Below are 16,523 nucleotides of genomic sequence, written 5' to 3' on the forward strand. Positions count from 1 at the left end.
CAGGCCCGGCTCCCGGGGTAAAGGTCCCCGGGCCTGCCCTCGGCCCTGCCCTCCTCCCAGGCCCGGGAGCTCGCCAGTACCGGCGCTGGAGCCTGGGCCCGCGAAGGCCCTCCCTCCGAGTCCCTTCCCACCCTGGGCTTGGAGGTCACCTTCCCCCAGGCCCCAGGCGACACCCGGCAGGGCAGTGCCCGCCCGCCCTCCGAGCCCCACAAATCCGTGTCGAATGAATGAACGGCGCCGGGCAGGGAGGCACCCGGCCTCCTTCACGCCGCATCCTCTCCCGGCCGGGGCGCGGCCACCCCCGCGCGGCCTGGCTCGGGGCGCGCGGAGGCCCGGGGCGGGCGGGTGCGGGGCGGGAGGTGGCGCCGGGCGCTGAGTGGCGGCTCCGGGCCCACCCCTGGCGCGCCGGTGCGGGCGGGAGGCGGGAGGCGGGGAGCGCAGGGGCGGCGGCGCGGGCGAGCGCGGCAGCGAGCATGTGCCGCGGAGCCCAGTAACCAGGGACGACCGCGGCCACAGCGGCGGCGGCGCCCGGCCCAGCGCAGCTCCGCGCCGCGGCGCCCGGACCGCCCGGGCCCGCGCTCCGGGAGCCCCGGCGCCGCCAGGCAGCCGCGCAGCCGCCCGAGCCCCGCGCCCCGGGCCCCGGGCCGCGCGGGCGCGGCGCAGACAAAGGCGCGGCTCCGGCCCGGCCCGGCCCGGCTCGGCTCGGCTCGGCCCGGCCCGGCCCGCCGGCCTCCGCGCGCCCCGCCCCGGCCCGCGCGGGTCCGGCCGCTCCCGCTGGGCGCCCCGGCCGGGTTCGGCCCGGGGGGCGGGGGCCGCGGCCGCCGAGGATGGGGAAATCCAACAGCAAGTTGAAGCCTGAAGTTGTGGAGGAGCTGACCAGGAAAACCTACTGTGAGTGCGCGCGCCGCGACCCCTGCCCCGCACCCCTCCCCCGCCGTCGCTCGGGGGCCTCGCCCCGCCGCCGCCTGCACGCCGCCACCTTCCCTCCGGCACTGCCTGCCCCGCCTGCGTCCCTGACCCGCAGCCGCGCCCCCGCCCCACACCTGGCCCTATTGTTCTGCACCCGCACCCCGGCCGGGCCCTGGGCGGGTGCCGCCTGTCAGCACGCGCAGGGGGGCCGCCCCCGGGCCGGGAGGGCTCCCCAGCCCACCCGCGACCCCCTCCGCTCGGTGCCATCGGCAAGGGCAGGGGGCGTGCGAGGGCGTGGGCGGTGGTCCCGGGAGGGGGCGCCGGGGCGCAGCGTGGCTGGGGCTGCGCGGAGCCGCCTGGCAGAGCGCGGCGGGTGGGTGATTCATGGATCACGCTGCGAGCTCGGCCCGTCGCCCCCTCCCTGGCCCCACCGCGTGTGTTGGGTGCGGGGTGGGGTGCAGACCTTGCAGAGAGCTGGTGGCGGGAGGCAAAGGGACCTTGTGGGTTGCAGCGTTTGTAGGCTGAGCCCTCCTCCGGCCCCGTCTGACCACCATCCTCTCTGTCTTCCGTCACCACCACACCGGGAAATGGGTTTACACTGGGTGCAGCCGTCTGTTTGATTCCCTGGGCGCGTGGGCAGGGGGAGGGTCTGCTCCTTCCCCCATCTCTGGGTGCATCCTGGGGCTGTTGTCTACCCGCCCCGCTTCCCAAAGCCCCTGCCTGTCCGCTGTCTGCACCAGGCACCCCCACGTGCCAGGAAGTCCTGGGCACTGGGTCCCGACTGCCCCGTGCTTCTCTGGGGACAGGGAGGGAGGGGTGGCTGTCTGGGATGGAGGGGCCTCTGTCTGGGGGTTTGACTTGGAAGGGGCTTGGGGCTCGGAAGCCGATGCCGTGAGGACCCAGCCCCTCTGCACCACCCTTGACCGCCCACCCCCTGTGCTGCTGGAGGCCCGGAGGCAGCCTCTCCTGGTGCATTGCACAACCTCTGCTCCCCCACCCCCCAACTCCATCCGTCTTCCGGGCTCGTTTGCAGGTCTGTCCGAGCCCACGCGTTGGCTCCCTGCCCCTCAGCCCTGCGTGTTTGAACAAAGGGGATTTCCTGAGTGGGCGCTGGGACTGGTGCTCCCGGCTGGGAGTGTGGCACGGAGACCCCACACCCGGGCGGTGCTCCCCGAGGGGCTGAAGCTGTCCGGCCTCAGCTGCTCTCGGCTGCTGCCGTTTGGTGAGATGCGGGGCTCTCCTTGAGCTGAGTCCAGGTGTGGCCCCCAGCCTGCGGGCGGGCAGGCTGCAGATGGGGCTCGCGGGGGCCTGGGCCTGGGGAGGCATGGAGCCAGGGCTCCTGGAACTCTTTGCCTGCGTGCGTGGTGGGCGCCCTCCCCATCTCCGCTTACAGATGAGGACGCCGAGACTCGGAGAAGCCGAGCGGCACGCGTGGTCCCCAGGCGGTGCCAGGACTCTCACTCGGATACATCCCGCTCCAAGGCCGTGCCAGAGAGAGACGGCGGAGCTCAGGCCGGGAGCCCTTCTGTGGGTTTCCTTCAAGCTGTGGTGGTGGGGCCTAGAGGGGAGGGCAGGGGGCCCGGCTGCTCCTTGTGTCCAGCCCCCTGGCCCTGCGCAGATCCGGCTGCTTGGAAGGAAGAAAGCCAACTGGGCTTTGCTAGGAGTGGCGTCCACTGCTGGCTGGGCTGCGCATAAAGGCCTTGGGAGACATGGAGCCGTCCTGGGCAGGAAGGGAGAAGGCCTGGGCACTGTCTTCCGGGCCGGTGTCATCAAGGACTTGGGTGCAGTGCCGGGCCCCGTGGCCGGCCGTCGCGTTCCCCGGGGTCACACGTAGTCCACCCCAGGTATAGCAGAGAGGGCCACCTGCGTAGACTTCCTGGGGATGGGGGGCGGAGTCACCTGCTGTTGTTCCCGGGGCGCCTGTGAGTGTGTTGGGGGGAGCGAGAACAAAGCGCCCAGGAAGTGCTTGCAGAGGGTGGACTCTCCAGAGAGCTTGTTAAATCGCAGGGTGCCTGGGCTGCTCGCCCACATCTCTGCTTCCTTAGGTCTGGGCTGGTGCCCAGGCATTTGCAGCCTTGACAGGTGTTTGTCGTGCAGAGCTTGGTGCTGGCACGAGCTGCGGGGGTTCCAGGCCACCTTGTGCTCAGCGGGGAGGAGGGCGTGGGGAGCCCCTGGTGTCCTCATGGGAGCTGTCAGCGCCCGGTGACTCCCGGTGGCAGGTGGCGAAGTAGGAGAAGGGATGAGGCTGCAGCGGTGTGGCCGTTGCCCCGCACGTGGGCATTTGGCTCCCAGCGGCTGGAACCCTCGGTCTCGCAGACCTTCCTTCTCCTTTGCAGATGAGATTATTACATTATCAGGGCCCCCTAGACCGGTCCCTGGCATGGTATGGTTCGTGCCCCGCCAAGACCTGGAGAGCAGTGGTCAGCATTGCCCAGTTTCCTGGAGGTCTGAGCCGCTGTCCTGCAGCTCAGGAGTGTCCCTGGGTGTCCCTGGGTGTCCAGGCTGCAGGACAGGCCATTCGTCTCTCATCTGTGAAATGGGTATGTTCACGGCCCCTGGCGCCAACAACGATAACTGTTGGTCCATAGTGTGTGATGAATGGTCATTAAATGTTAGGGGCATTATTATTTATTTCCTAAATTTTATTTATTGTGCTTGAAAGGGAGAGAGAAATAGAGACACAGAGATCTTCCGTACATTGGTTGACTCTCCAAATGCCCGCCACAGCTGGGCCAGGCTGAAGCCAGGAGCTAGGAGCTCCAACTGGGTGTCCCATGTGGGCGGCGGGGGCCCAAGCACGTGTGCACCCCCCAGTGCCTGGCAGGGTGCGCGTTGGCAGGGAGCTGGGTTGGAAGTGGAGCCGGGAGTGAACCCGGCCCTCCAACATGGGAGGTGCCCTAAGCGGTGTCTCCTTCGGCGCCAGTGCCCGCCCCGGGGGTGACGGGTCCTGCCGTTGCTGTGACCTGACAGCGCGGCTTCGACTCCACCTGGTCTTAAGTGTGGCTTGGATGGGGGGGCCTCTCCTGTCTCCCCACGCCCTGGCCTTTGTGGGGGCTTTGGTGTGCCCGGGTGGGCAGGGGCCTGCTTTGTGAAGTGGCCTCCTCCAGCCCCCATGCGTCGCGTTTTAGGCCACCCTGACCTGCTCAGGAGACAGAGAAGGGAACGAGGGACATCCCTCCTGCCCCCAGCGGAGACCTGCCAGGGAGCCCAAAAAACTGAGTCCTCCGCGGCGGTCAGAGCTGCGCCAGCGCCCGCAGCCCGGCCTGCCTCCCTGTGCAGACCTCACCCCGGAGTGCTAGCAGGCGCCCAGGGACCCTCCGTCCAGGGCAAGCGGGTGGTCGTCTCCTGTTCTTCGGCAGCGCTGGCTCTGCATTGACCTTGCCTGCTAACCTTGAGTCCTGATGCCCGCGATGGTGCCTGGCGCCCGTTGTAGCTTGTGGGGGAGGAGTTTGTGGAGGGAGGAGCAGCTTGTGGGGGAGGGAGCACTTGTGGGAGAGGGAGTAGCGGGGCGGGAGGAGCAGCCTGTGGGGGAGGGAGCAGCTTGTGAGAGAGGGAGCAGCTTGTAGGGGGAGCAGCTTAGAGGAAGGAGCATCTGGCTGGGGAGGAGTAGCTGGGTGGGGAGGAGCAGTGTGTGGGGGAGGAGCCAGTGAGCCGTCTGGGCAGGCAGCTGCGTGGCCTCTGTGACCCAGAGCAGGGAATGGGTCCCTGGCCCTGGGTTGGGTTCCAAGTTGGGAAGAGCAGATGTCGCCGCGTGTGGCTGTGCGGGGTCTGTGGGGTCTGTGGGGTCTCCCTGATCACACTCCCCCCTGCCGACTCTGCTCAACCTGGAGTGGGGGCTGGGCTGCATGAGGGCGCCTGGGCTGGGCAGGGGGAAGGCAGCAGGCGGCTTCTGCAGTGCCCATGCAGCCTGGGGGCTGGGGGCTGCCCAGGGAGCCCCTCCCATATCCCCCCCAACCGCGCAGTCACAGAGAAGCTGAGGTCGGACTTCGCAGCGGGTAGGCCTGGCAAGAGACATCACCTGTCTTACGAAGCAGGCGCTCAGATCCTGGAGAGCGGCTGTGTGACCTTGGGCACGCTGCTTACCCTCTCTGAGTACCGGTGGGCCCCTCGCTGATCGCTGACCACACCAGACTGATGGGCCCGAGAGGGCTCCCACACGGAGGGAAGCTGGCTCGGGGCCAGCCGGTCTGGGGTTCAGGCCTCTCTTGGCCCCAGCTCATGGAGCACCTCTTTCCTTCTCTGGCGAGCAGGTGTCCTGGGAGGCTCCGGTGGCGCACTGAAGGGTTTACCGTGGAGCCGTGGGGCAGGGGGAGCCTGCCCCCTTGTGCAGAGAGGAGGGGGCTGAGGCCCACCCTCTCCTCCCGGGACCACCCCCAGCCCAGAGGTGCTGGCTCCGTGCTCTGTCAGGAGACATCTTTCTCCTGGCCTAGGCCTCAGGGTTGGCCCCCCAGGCGTGGGGCAGTGGGCGATGCCAATGGCTTGCAGTCCAGGCTCCCGTCATGCCCTGAGGGCCACAGGCAGGGGTTAGAGACCCAGGCCTGGCTTGGGAAGAGCCTCCTTGGCTGCACTCCGAGGCGTGGATTGGGGGCCAGGGATAGAGCCTGGGGCCCCCCCGGAGGAAGGGGGCTCAGCAGGACCTGGTGAATTTGCCGTTGTCTGCTCTGGGTTTCCCAGCTTTTAAGCATTTGGGGCACTCAGATGCATAGTGTGGTGCAGCCTACAAGTGCAACATAGTGTCATCATCTGCTCTCCTCCCAGAAGTAGCCCTGTGGGGAACACCTTGGTTCCATTGTTTTATGTACAAGGTTGGTTATTTACCTGAAAGGCAGAGTGGTGGGGCGGGGTCCTCCATCCTCTGCAACAGCTAGGGCTGGACCAGGCCCAGGCCAGCTCCTGGAACTCCAACCTGGTGTCCCCCTTGGGTGGCAGGGAGCCACCTGCTGCCTCCCAGGAGCAGGGAGCTGGATTGGAAGCGGAGGTGGTTGGAGAAGCTGTGTCAACACCTGCCCTTGTATTTCATCTTTTTTTTTTTTTTAAAAAAGGATTTATTTTATATTTTATTTGAAAGGCAAAGAGAGAGGAACACACACACACACACACATCTTCCATCCACTGATTCACTCCCCAAATGACCACAACCACTGGGGCCGGGCCAGGCTGAAGCCAGGAGCCTGGAACTGCATCTGGGTCTCCCGCATAGGTGGCAGGAGCCCAAGCGCTTGGGCCATTTTCCACTGTTTTCCCACGTGCATTGGCAAGGGAGCTGGGTCAGAAGTAGAGCAGCTGGGACCTGAACCTGCGTTTCATAGGGTGCAGGCATCGCAGGCAGTGGCTTAACTCACCACGGGACAGCGCTGGCCCCTGCTGTGCGGCGTCCTTTGTAGAAACACCTCTGTTCCGAATGTTTGAACATGTTTCTCCTTGATGATGGTAACCAAAAAGGGGCTATGGGCTAGGGAAATTCTGAAAGGCTTTAAACATGTATGTATATTTTTAATTGTGTTTTTTTTTTTTAATTTTTTGACAGGCAGAGTGGACAGTGAGAGAGAGAGAGAGACAGAGAGAGAAAGGTCTTCCTTTGCCGTTGGTTCACCCTCCAATGGCCACCGAGGCCGGCGCACTGCGGCCGGCGCACCGCGCTGATCCGATGGCAGGAGCCAGGAGCCAGGTGCTTCTCCTGGTCTCCCATGGGGTGCAGGGCCCAAGCACCTGGGCCATCCTCCACTGCACTCCCGGGCCACAGCAGAGAGCTGGCCTGGAAGAGGGGCAACCGGGACAGAATCCGGCGCCCCGACCGGGACTAGAACCCGGTGTGCCAGCGCCGCAAGGCGGAGGATTAGCCTAGTGAGCCGCGGCGCCGGCCTAACTGTGTGTTTTAAAGGCAGAGGGAGAGAGAAAAAGAGAGAGAGAGAGAGAGAGAAGGAGAGAGGGAGAATCTCCTATCCACTGATTCTCTCCCCAAATGGCCTGCATCACTGGGGGACCCAAGCTGGGAACCCAGAACTCAGTCCGGGTCTCCCATGTGGTGGCAGCAGCCTACCAGTTCACCTCACCTGCTGCCTCCCAGGGTGCGGGTTTGCAGGAAGCGGGAATGGGGAGTGGAGCCGGGACTTGAGCCCTTGGACTCGCGATGGGATGCGCCCCAAGGGGTGTGTTGCTGCGGGGCTGTACTCCCGGCCAGGCCACTAGAGGGCTTTAGTCCCGGTCGGGGCTCCAGATTCTGTCCCGGTTGCCCCTCTTCCAGGCCAGCTCTCTGCTGTGGCCCGGGAGTGCAGTGGAGGATGGCCCAGGTGCTTGGGCCCTGCACCCCATGGGAGACCAGGAAAAGCACCTGGCTCCTGCCATCGGATGAGCGCGGTGCGCCGGCTGCAGCGCGCCGGCCGCGGCGGCCATTGGAGGGTGAACCAACGGCAAAGAAAGACCTTTCTCTCTCTCTCTGTCTCTCTCTCTCACTGTCCACTCTGCCTGTCAAAAAAAAAAAAAGTGGCTAAGCCGCTCTCCAGAAAGCGCGTTCCAGTGGACACTGCCAGCGAACGTGGCTGAGATGGCTGAGAGTGCGCCTGCTTCCTGGCAGTGCTGCCCGTGCGAGTATTGCTTTTCTCAACCAATGCCAATGTCGTGGGGAAGACGAGGGAGGCTCGCGGCTGCAGCGGCCGTGTCTTTGGTGGCTGCCCTGGGCGATCCTGGACGCTTTGAGCTGCAGGGGACTCTTGGGGTCATTTGATCCAATGCCCTCATTGTACAGATGGACAAACCAAGTACCAGCGACAGGAAGTGTCTCCCCCAAGGTCACAGGACAGCTTTATCCCAGAGATCTCTGCCTCTTGGGTATGGGTGCTCCTGGTGTGTGTGTGTGTGTATGTGTGTGTGTGTTTTAAAGATGTATTGATTTGGGGCCGGCGCCGTGGCTCAATAGGCTAATCCTCCGCCTTGCGGCGCCGGCACACCGGGTTCTAGTCCCGGTCGGGGCGCCGGATTCTGTCCCGGTTGCCCCTCTTCCAGGCCAGCCCTCTGCTGTGGCCAGGGAGTGCAGTGGAGGATGGCCCAGGTGCTTGGGCCCTGCACCCCATGGGAGACCAGGAAAAGCACCTGGCTCCTGGCTCCTGCCATCGGATCAGCGCGGTGCGCCGGCCGCAGCGCGCCGGCCGCGGTGGCCATTGGAGGGTGAACCAACGGCAAAGGAAGACCTTTCTCTCTGTCTCTCTCTCTCTCTCACTGTCCACTCTGCCTGTCAAAAAAAATTAATAAATAAATAAATTAAAAAAAAAAGATGTATTGATTTGGGGGCCGGCACCGTGGCTCACTTGGCTGATCCTCTGCCTGGGGCGCTTGCATCCCATATGGGCGCCAGGTTCTAGTCTTGGCTGCTCCTCTTCCAGTCCAGCTCTCTGCTGTGGCCCGGGAAGGCAGTGGAGGATGGCCCAGGTGCTTGGGCGCCTGCACCCGCGTGGGAGACCGGGGGGAGGCACCTGGCTTCTGGCTTCGGATCGGCATAGCTCCGGCCGTGGCGGCCATTTGGAGGGTGAACCAACGGAAGGAAGACCTTTAAAAAAAAAAAAAGATGTATTGATTTGGAAGGCAGAGTTGGGAGGGGCGGAAAGAGAGAGACTTGCATCTGCTAGTTCACTCTGCACATGGCTGCAATGGCCAGGGCTGGGCCAGGCTGAAGCCAGGAGCCAGGAGCTTCCTCCAGGTCTCCCACGTAGGTGCAGGGGCCCAGGGACTTGGGCCATCCTCCACTGCTTTCCCAGGCCATCAGGAGGGAGCTGGATAGGAAGTGGAGCAGCCGGGACTCGAGCCAGTGCCCATATGAGATGCTGGCATTGCAGGTGGCGGCTTAACCGTCTCCAATCACAGGGCCGGCCCCAGGATGCTCGTGTTGTGGTGTGGCAGGTGAAGCCACCGCTTGGGATGCCTGCATCCGGGTATCAGAGTGCTGGTTTGAGTCCCAGCTGTTCCACTTCCAACCCACCGTCCTGCTAATGCACCCTGGGAGGCATCAGATGATGGCTCAACTGCTTGAGCCCTGCCGCCCACGAGGGAGACCTGGATGGAGTTCCGGCTTCGGGCTTTGGCTTGGTCTAGCCCTGGCTGTGGCTGGCATTTGGGGAGTGAACCTGGATGGAAGATCTCCCTCTCCTGCCAAGAGCAGCAGAGTGCTGAGGGCTTGGGGGCCTGCTGCGTCCTGGCCGAGTGACCCTGGAGGCCACGCCCCTCTCTGAGGCCCAGGAACCTCCTGGGTGAGATGGGGATGACAATGACGCCTTTCCCGGGGCAGACCCAGGGCCAGGCACGTAGTAAGTGCTGAGCGCAGGCTTTCCCAGGAAGGAGGCGGCCTGGCTGGCTGCAGTGGGGGCCGGTGGTTCCTGGCCACTCCCCCGGGGCAGGCCCAGGGCCAAGGCCTCTGCTCGGGGGGAGTGAGTGCGAAGGGGGGGCGTCTGTGCGTTGAACCCAGCTGGCGAGGGCTGGTTCTGTGCCACCTTCCACTGTACCCTGGATCCCCAGGGACCTTGGGGCGGGCACGGCTCTTAGCTTCTGCGGGCTCACTTTCCTTTTTATATATATATAATATATATTATTTTATATATTTTATTTATATATATATTTTTTATTTGACAAATAGAGTTAGACAGTGAGAGAGACAGAGACAGAGACGAAGGTCCTCCCTCGTTGGTTCACTGTCCAAATGGCTGCTACGGCCGGAGCTATGCCGATCTGAAGCCCGGAGCCAGGTGCTTCCTCCTGGTCTCCCTTGCTGGCACAGGGGCCCAAGTTCATCCTCCACTGCACTCCTGGGCCACAGCAGAGAGCTGGACTGCAAGAGGAGCAACCAGGACTAGAACCTGGCACCCATATGAGAGGCCAGTGCTGCAGGCGGAGGATTAACCTAGTGAGCCACAGTGCCAGCCCCTGCAGCCTCGCTTTTCTAGGGGGAGATAAGAAGAGAGGTTTTCAAAAAGTTCACGGAAAACCCAGATGGTGCAGGAGCCGGGCAGGAGCTTCCAAGATTCTTTGCGCCCAAATCAACGGATCCTTTGTCTCCATTTTTCCCTATGAACTTTCTGTCGTACACTCACTGAACTTCGGGGCTCTGCTCTGCGCCCCGCTCCACTCTCCAGTGGCTGGGGCGGGGGATCTGCAAGGGACGGCACCTGGGGTCCAGCGCTCAGCTCCCCGTGACCCAGGCCCTGCTGGTGCCGCTGCCTGCTCCCAGGTGCCAGTGGAGGTCCCTGTTTTGCAGATGAGGCTGGGGCCCAGGCACAGTGGAAGCTGGCTCATGGCCTCTAGGCTGGCCAGGGTCCTGTCGTAGATCAGCCACTGACCTCTGTGACCCTGGAGCCCACACACCTAATCTCAGAGCCGTGGAGAGGGGCCTGGTGCCCAGGGGAGGTGCTTGGGCGCTGGTGTGGGTGCAGCAGGCACTGCCGATGGTGCTACCAATGGCGTGCAGCTCCCAGCCAGAGCAGCGGGTCCTGGCCTGTGCTGGCAGTGTGGGCGAGCCCCGTGGGGCTGTGCGTGAGGGCGGCGCCGGGCAGGTTGTAAATGTGAATGCGCCACAGACAGGCCAGGAACTCGCGTGGGAGCTCAGCTGCTGGCTCGGGGCCACACGACGCTGCTGCCACTTCGTGGTGCCCTCTGCCCTGGCCTGGGGGGTGGTGGTGGGCGGCCCTGGAGCCCCTTGGGTGGTGTCAGGAGCGACGGCAACACCGCCACTTGCCCAGTCTGTGGCCGTGAGTACAGAAACTGCACACCCGGAGTAGGGAGTGTCCTGCCCATTGCACAGACCGAGAAGAGGAGGCCTGGACAGGCTCAGGGTGTGCCCGAGGCCTCCCCGGTGGTCGCCCCCCCCCCCCCCAGGAAGGCCCAGGTCGTGGAGCTGCCAGAGCCGTGCCTCTCGTACCCTCTGTGAGCCTCGAAACCTGCTTCAGGTGGTGAGTGCTCTTTCCCTGGAGGCATCCAAGCACCCACAGGAGCTGTGCACTGACCAGGCAGCCGGCTCCCTGGGCTGGCTGTGAGGTTGCACGGTGGCTAGGGTCCTTTGTTTTCCTTAAAATTTATCTATTTGGAAAGGCGGAGTCAGAGAGAGAGGGTGAGACAGGGTGAGAGATCTTTTATCCACTGGTTCAGTCCCCAGATGGCCAGGCCCAGTCTCCCACGCGGGTGCAGGGCCCAAGCACGTGGGCCATCTTTGCTGCTTTCCCAGGCCACAGCAGAGCTGGACCGGAAGCGGAGCAGCCGGGACTCTACTTGGGCCCATCTGGGGTGCGGGTGCTGCAGGCTGCAGCTTTACCCACTGCACCACCGCGCTGGCCCCTGGTTCCAGGTGCTTTGCCCCCGAGAGGGGCCTGGGGGCTTCCTCCAGCAAGGGCAGGAGAAGCGCACTGACGGCACGGGCAGTGGGCAGCTGCCCCACCCCCCACCCCGCCGGCACCGTGCCCTGGAGGCTCTCAGCCTGAGCCAGCCTGGGGGAGGCCCCGGGCTGACCTTGTGGCTGGCACTGTGCCCGTGCGCTCAGGAGCAGCGTACCCCCTCTGACAGTACAGGTGCCTCCCCTGTTCTTGGGAACCTGCATGGGGGGCCGCAGAGCAGGGTGTAGCCCCAGGGGAGGTGGCAGCACCCTGGCTGCCCCAGGGGGTGTTCCATGAGCAAAGCGAGAGACCAGGTCCTCAGGGGTGCCAGGTGGGGGCCATGGGTTGTGCAGTGCACAGCGTGGAGCCACAGACAGGGCAGGCCTGGCCTGTGAGTGTCACCTCTGAGATGGGGTGGGGGTGGAGTTGCCGGGGAGCCTGGGGGTCCTGGGTGTGGCCCGCCCCTCTGTGGCCTTTGTGAGATGGGAGCCATCGCTTATCAGCCCCAGGGTGCCCTGAGCACGCTGCCTGCAGGGAGGCGCTCCTGGCCCGGGCAGGAGCTCCGGGCAGCTGCTGGCTTTGATCCTTCTGGGCGCTGGCAGAGGCCCCAGGAAGCTGGCAGGGCGGCTGGGCCACCGGGCTCTGGCCCCCGGCGGGAGGAATGTGGCTTTGAGGAATGCTGGGCACAGGGCAGAAATAGCTCTGTCCTGTTTCGCTCCCAGCCTGGGCTCTCAGCCGGGAGGGAGGTGGCCCGTGAGTGCCACCTCCTGTCCCAGCCTCGGGGCTCGGCCCCCGGCCCCCCTCAGCTCTGGCCTCTTTTTCTTTTTCTTTCTTTCCTTTAAACCAACAAGCTGATGCGGGCGCCGGAAAGCTCCGGGTGAGAGTTCAGGTCCCTCCCCTGCACCCCCAGGCCCCCGCAGAAGGAACCCAATTCGGCTCTGTGGGCTCCTACTCAGGGACCTGCCAGGCTTGGGTGGCCGGGGCCCGGCTCCTCCGCTCGGTGGCCTGGGACCTTGCCCAAGCCCTTTCCCGCCGAGCCTCCTGCCGTCACGTGTGCAATGGCAGATGATGGTGAGCCTGGCCCAGGAGTGGGTGGGTTCCTGTGAAGGCCAGGCTCGTGTGTGTGAAATGGGCAGTGGGCGGGGCCGGTGCTGGCGCGTGGTGGGTAAAGGGTGCTTGCATCCCTTATGGGTACCGGTTTGAGTCCCGGCTGCTCCACTTCCAATCCAGCTCTCTGCTGTGGCCTGGGAAAGCAGTGGGAGATGGCCCAAGTGTTTGGGCCCCTGCACCTGCATGGGAGACCTGGAAGAAGCTCCTGGCTCCTGCCCTTGGATGGGTGCAGCTCTAGCCGATGGCGGCTGTCTGGGAAGTGAATCAGAGGATGGAAGATTCTCTCTCTCTCTCTCTCTCTCTGTAGCCCTGCCTTTCAAATAAATAAATAAATATTTTAAAAATAAAAGTAATATGGGCAGTGGGCACCTCTCTCAGTTGGGGGGTACAGGTGGGGGAGGTCCGGTCCACGGCTCCCGGGCGGCTCCCGGGCAGCTCCCCGGTGACCCTGGGCACAGTCGGTGGAGGCGTGCGTCCCCAGGAAGGGTCCCCAGCCTAGCCAGTGTCACCCTCAGGCCTGAGGGCGATGGCCTATTTGTCCCTGCCACTCCCCTTCAGCAGTGGATGCTGGGAAGACGGGGCCACGTCGATGGCTCACCGCTGTGTCGCCGGCTCCTAGGGCAGAGCCCGGAATGAATGAAAAGACAGACAACTGTGGCACCTTGCTCTCGGGGTGAAGCTTCTCCTCGTCCCTCCCTGGGCCCCCTCTGCCCCTGGCCTGGGGCCCCTGGGCCTCTGTCACCTGCCGGGAAGCCGCGATGGGTCCGAGGCGCTAGCCCGTGAGGGAACCGGCCCCCCCTGCTCCCGGCTTTTCAGAGGAACCAGAAGCTCCGTGTTCAGAGGCAGCTGGGGCTATTTTTGGCGCCGTGGGGGAAAGCGGAAGCTCTCCTTCTGCTCCCCGCGATGCCGTGATGTGCGGAGCACAGGAGACGCCCAGCTGCGAGCCCGGGCTCCTGCCCGCCTCCCGCTCTGTGGGCCTTGGGGTCCCCAGCCTGCCCGGGCGGCTGTGACGAGAACGTGAGGCTCAGGGGCTTGGGCTGTGAGCCCCGATTCACTGGCTCCAGCCCCGTGAGAAATGTTCTGGGCTGGCTCAGCCACCGAGGCCCGGCGGCTCCGGGAGCCCTGGGGTCCTGTGCAAGGCACCTCTGGACCCGGGGGTGCCCAGGCCACCCCCTAGAAGCCCAGTTTGGTGGGGAGCACTTGTCAGGTCAACAGTCAGGTCCAGAGAGGTCAGTGCACGATGCGACGGGAGCCTGCTGGTCTGGGGTGCATGGGGGAGGGCTTCCTGGAGGAGGGGCTGTTTCACTTGAGTGTTGCCAGACCTCCCAAGTTCTTTGTTGTTTCTCTGAAATTCATAAATGACTGTTATTCATCCTGCAGGTTTTAAAAAAGTTTATTTATTTAGAGAGAGATCGCCCATTCATTGATTCACCCCACAATGTCCCCAACAGCCAGGGCTGGGCCAGGACCAAGCCAGGAGTCTGGAGCTCCATCCTGGTCTCCACATGGGCGACAGGGACCCAAGGACTCAGGCCATCCCCTGCTGCCCTCCCAGGGTGCGCACGAGCGAGAGGCTGGCATTGGGAGCGGAAGTGGGCCTCGAACCCAGGGCCTCCGATGTGGGCTGCAGGTGTCCTGAGTAGGACCTCAATGACTGCCTGCCCTGTCCTGCATTTTGTTTGCTAAATCTGCCCGGCCCCCCGCGGGAGGGGTCGTGAAGAAGGCTGGGGGCCCTGGCGCGCGTCGGTGGGGCGCTGGGAGTGTTGCAGGTCCAGGGACGCTGCCTCCCAGGCCTGGAGGCCCCGAGGCCCCGAGCCAGAGCCTGGGCCGTGCTGAGCCTCAGCTCCCGGAGGGAGGGGCCTGGCGAGTGCCAGGCCTGGGCGAGCTGCGGTTCCCCTGTGTGCTGCAGAGGTGCAGGGGGCGCAGGTGCAGAGGCGGGGAAGGGAGGTGGCCCCGAGCCTGCCCGCTGACCACTGCGGGGGCCGCCCCGGGGTCTCTCCCCACTTCTCCCCTGTGCTCTGCCTGGGCCTGTCTTAGGCTTCCCTGCCGTGTTAGCTGTGCCGGAGACCAGCCCAGCCCCTGCCAGCCCCTCGTACCCCGCCGTGGAGGGAACTGAGGCAGGAGTTGGGGTTGGGTGGGGGGAGGGGATGCTGGCCAGGAGACTCCAAGACAGTGGGGCGGGGGAGGAGGCAGCCTGGCCCCGGGAGGCCCGGCACAGCCACGCACCTGCTGCTGTGCCGCCTTTATTTATTTATTTTTAATTTTATTTTTAAAGATTTATGTATTTGAAGGTCAGAGTTACACAGAGAGAGGATATGCAGTGAGAGAGAGAGAGAGAGAGAGGTCTTCCATCTGATGCTTCACTCCCCAGTTGGCCACAATGGCAGGAGCTGCATGGATCCAAAGCCAGGAGCCAGGAGCTTCTTCTGGGTCTCCCACGCGGGTGCAGGGGCCCAAGCACTTGGGCCCCCTTCCACTGCTCTCCCAGGCCAGAGCAGAGAGCTGGATCGGAAGTGGAGCAGCCGGGACTGCAGGCCAGGGCCGTACCCGCTGCGCCACAGCGCCGGCCTCCCGGCTCCGTTCTTGATTCCAGCTTCCTGCTAACACAGATACTGGGGGGCAGCAGGGATGGCTCTCAGGGACTCGACAAGGCCCTGTGTCTGGGGCACTGCCCTGCCCCCGGTGCCCCGCCCAGGGCCTGGTCCCTTGACAGTGCTTGAGAATCAGTTGTTGGATGAGTGAAGGGGGGAAAAAAATCTGTTCCTTCCGCCGGCCTCTCTGCTCTTCCCACTTCACAGATCAGCAAGCTGAGGCTCAGGGAGAAGGACTCAGTAGAGAGGAGCTTTTCCGACGGGCAGGTGGGAGGCTTCCGTGTCTCCCGTGGTCTGACCTTGGCACGTGCACCAGGCCCCTGGCTGGGCCCCAGAATCTTCCCCGAGCTCTCGCAGGCCCCACGGAGGCAGCAGGTGTGGCTCACCCGTCTTGGGGTCCCCTCTCTTGGAAGATCCCGAAGCTGGCAGCAGCGGTGCCCGGGGCCCAGGGCAGTTCTCGGGGCCCCGCCTCGTGGGGGGGTGTGCGTCAGGGGTGGCGTCGGGGGCTCTGCTGGCCAGGAAACGATGCCGACCTTCAGAAAGGCTCAAAGTAGCTGCACCTGCTTCCGGCGTGAGCACCTGCTGTGTCGGGTCCCGCTGGGGCAGACGGGACGGCGCTGGCAAACACAGGCGACCACAGGGCCCAGGCCGCCCCCCGGGCCCCTGGCGCTCACGTCTTTACCTCGTTCCTGCGCGCACAGTTGTGGCCTGTGTCTGCCTCGACACCCGGGCTCGGAGAGGTTGAACCACTTGCCCAGCATTGCACAGCCGGGAACCGAGGGAGCCGGGGTGACCGGGCCCTGTAGTCGGAGCAGGCGGTGCCTCCCTGGGGAGTCACAGAGGCCAAAGATTCAGTACCTTTAAAAAAAAAAATAGAGAGGCAGAGAGACTGAGAAAAAAAAGAATGCCTGCCCACTGGGCCACTCCCTAAGTGCCTGCACCTGCCGAGGCTCGGCCAGGCTGCAGCCGGAGCCGGGAGCTCCCTCAGGTCTCCCACGTGGTGGCAGGGACCCGGCAGCCTCGCAGGGTGCACATTCGCAGGAAGCTGGAATCAGGAGTGGAGCCAGGACTCGAACCCCAGCGCTCTGGTGCGGGATGCGGGTGTCGCAAGCGCCAGGGCAACCACCCGCCCCCCATTTCGCACCTCTTTAAGGGGGCGTAGCAGCTGGGCGACCCCCAGAGAGTGTTTGTGTGATGGCACCACAAGCCTCTCCCCCAGACCCTGGCGCGGGGCCCGGCCGCGCCGCAGATGAGTTTTGGGCCGTGGGGAGGTGTCGCCACCTCTGGGAGCCTCAGTTTTCCAATCTGGGAAATGGAGATAAGCAAAGCCCCCCCACCCCACCCCTGCCTCGCCGAGCGAGATCCGCATAGGCCACAGGCTACGCCCAGGGCCAGCACACAGTAAGCGCCTACTAAGCGGCAGCTTTGTTCTCAGAAGCCTCTAGACAAAGTGCCTTTCCTGGAAAACTTGGGGGAAAATTGTTTAATGGATACAGAAATTAAAATCATTGCATCTGCTTTATTTTCAGAGTAAAAGACGCGCCTGTAGCGGTGAGGCAGGCCC

General features: G+C 64.3%; 1 protein-coding gene across 1 annotated transcript in view; it reads left to right on the plus strand.

Moving 5' to 3' along the window:
• Positions 1-482: 482 nt before the first annotated feature.
• The window catches only part of NCS1 (neuronal calcium sensor 1), a 50,607-nt gene continuing 34,566 nt past the window's right edge, over positions 483-16,523 (plus strand). Inside the window, exon 1 of the mRNA XM_070058088.2 lies at positions 483-891. Within this exon, the coding sequence (XP_069914189.1) occupies positions 828-891 (64 nt within the window). The 5' untranslated portion in view covers positions 483-827. The remainder of the gene's footprint in view (positions 892-16,523) is intronic.

This window comes from Oryctolagus cuniculus, chromosome 1 (assembly GCF_051225735.1).
Source record: "Oryctolagus cuniculus isolate XC-2025 breed Fujian yellow rabbit chromosome 1, ASM5122573v1, whole genome shotgun sequence".
In the NCBI taxonomy this organism is placed as follows: domain Eukaryota; kingdom Metazoa; phylum Chordata; class Mammalia; order Lagomorpha; family Leporidae; genus Oryctolagus; species Oryctolagus cuniculus.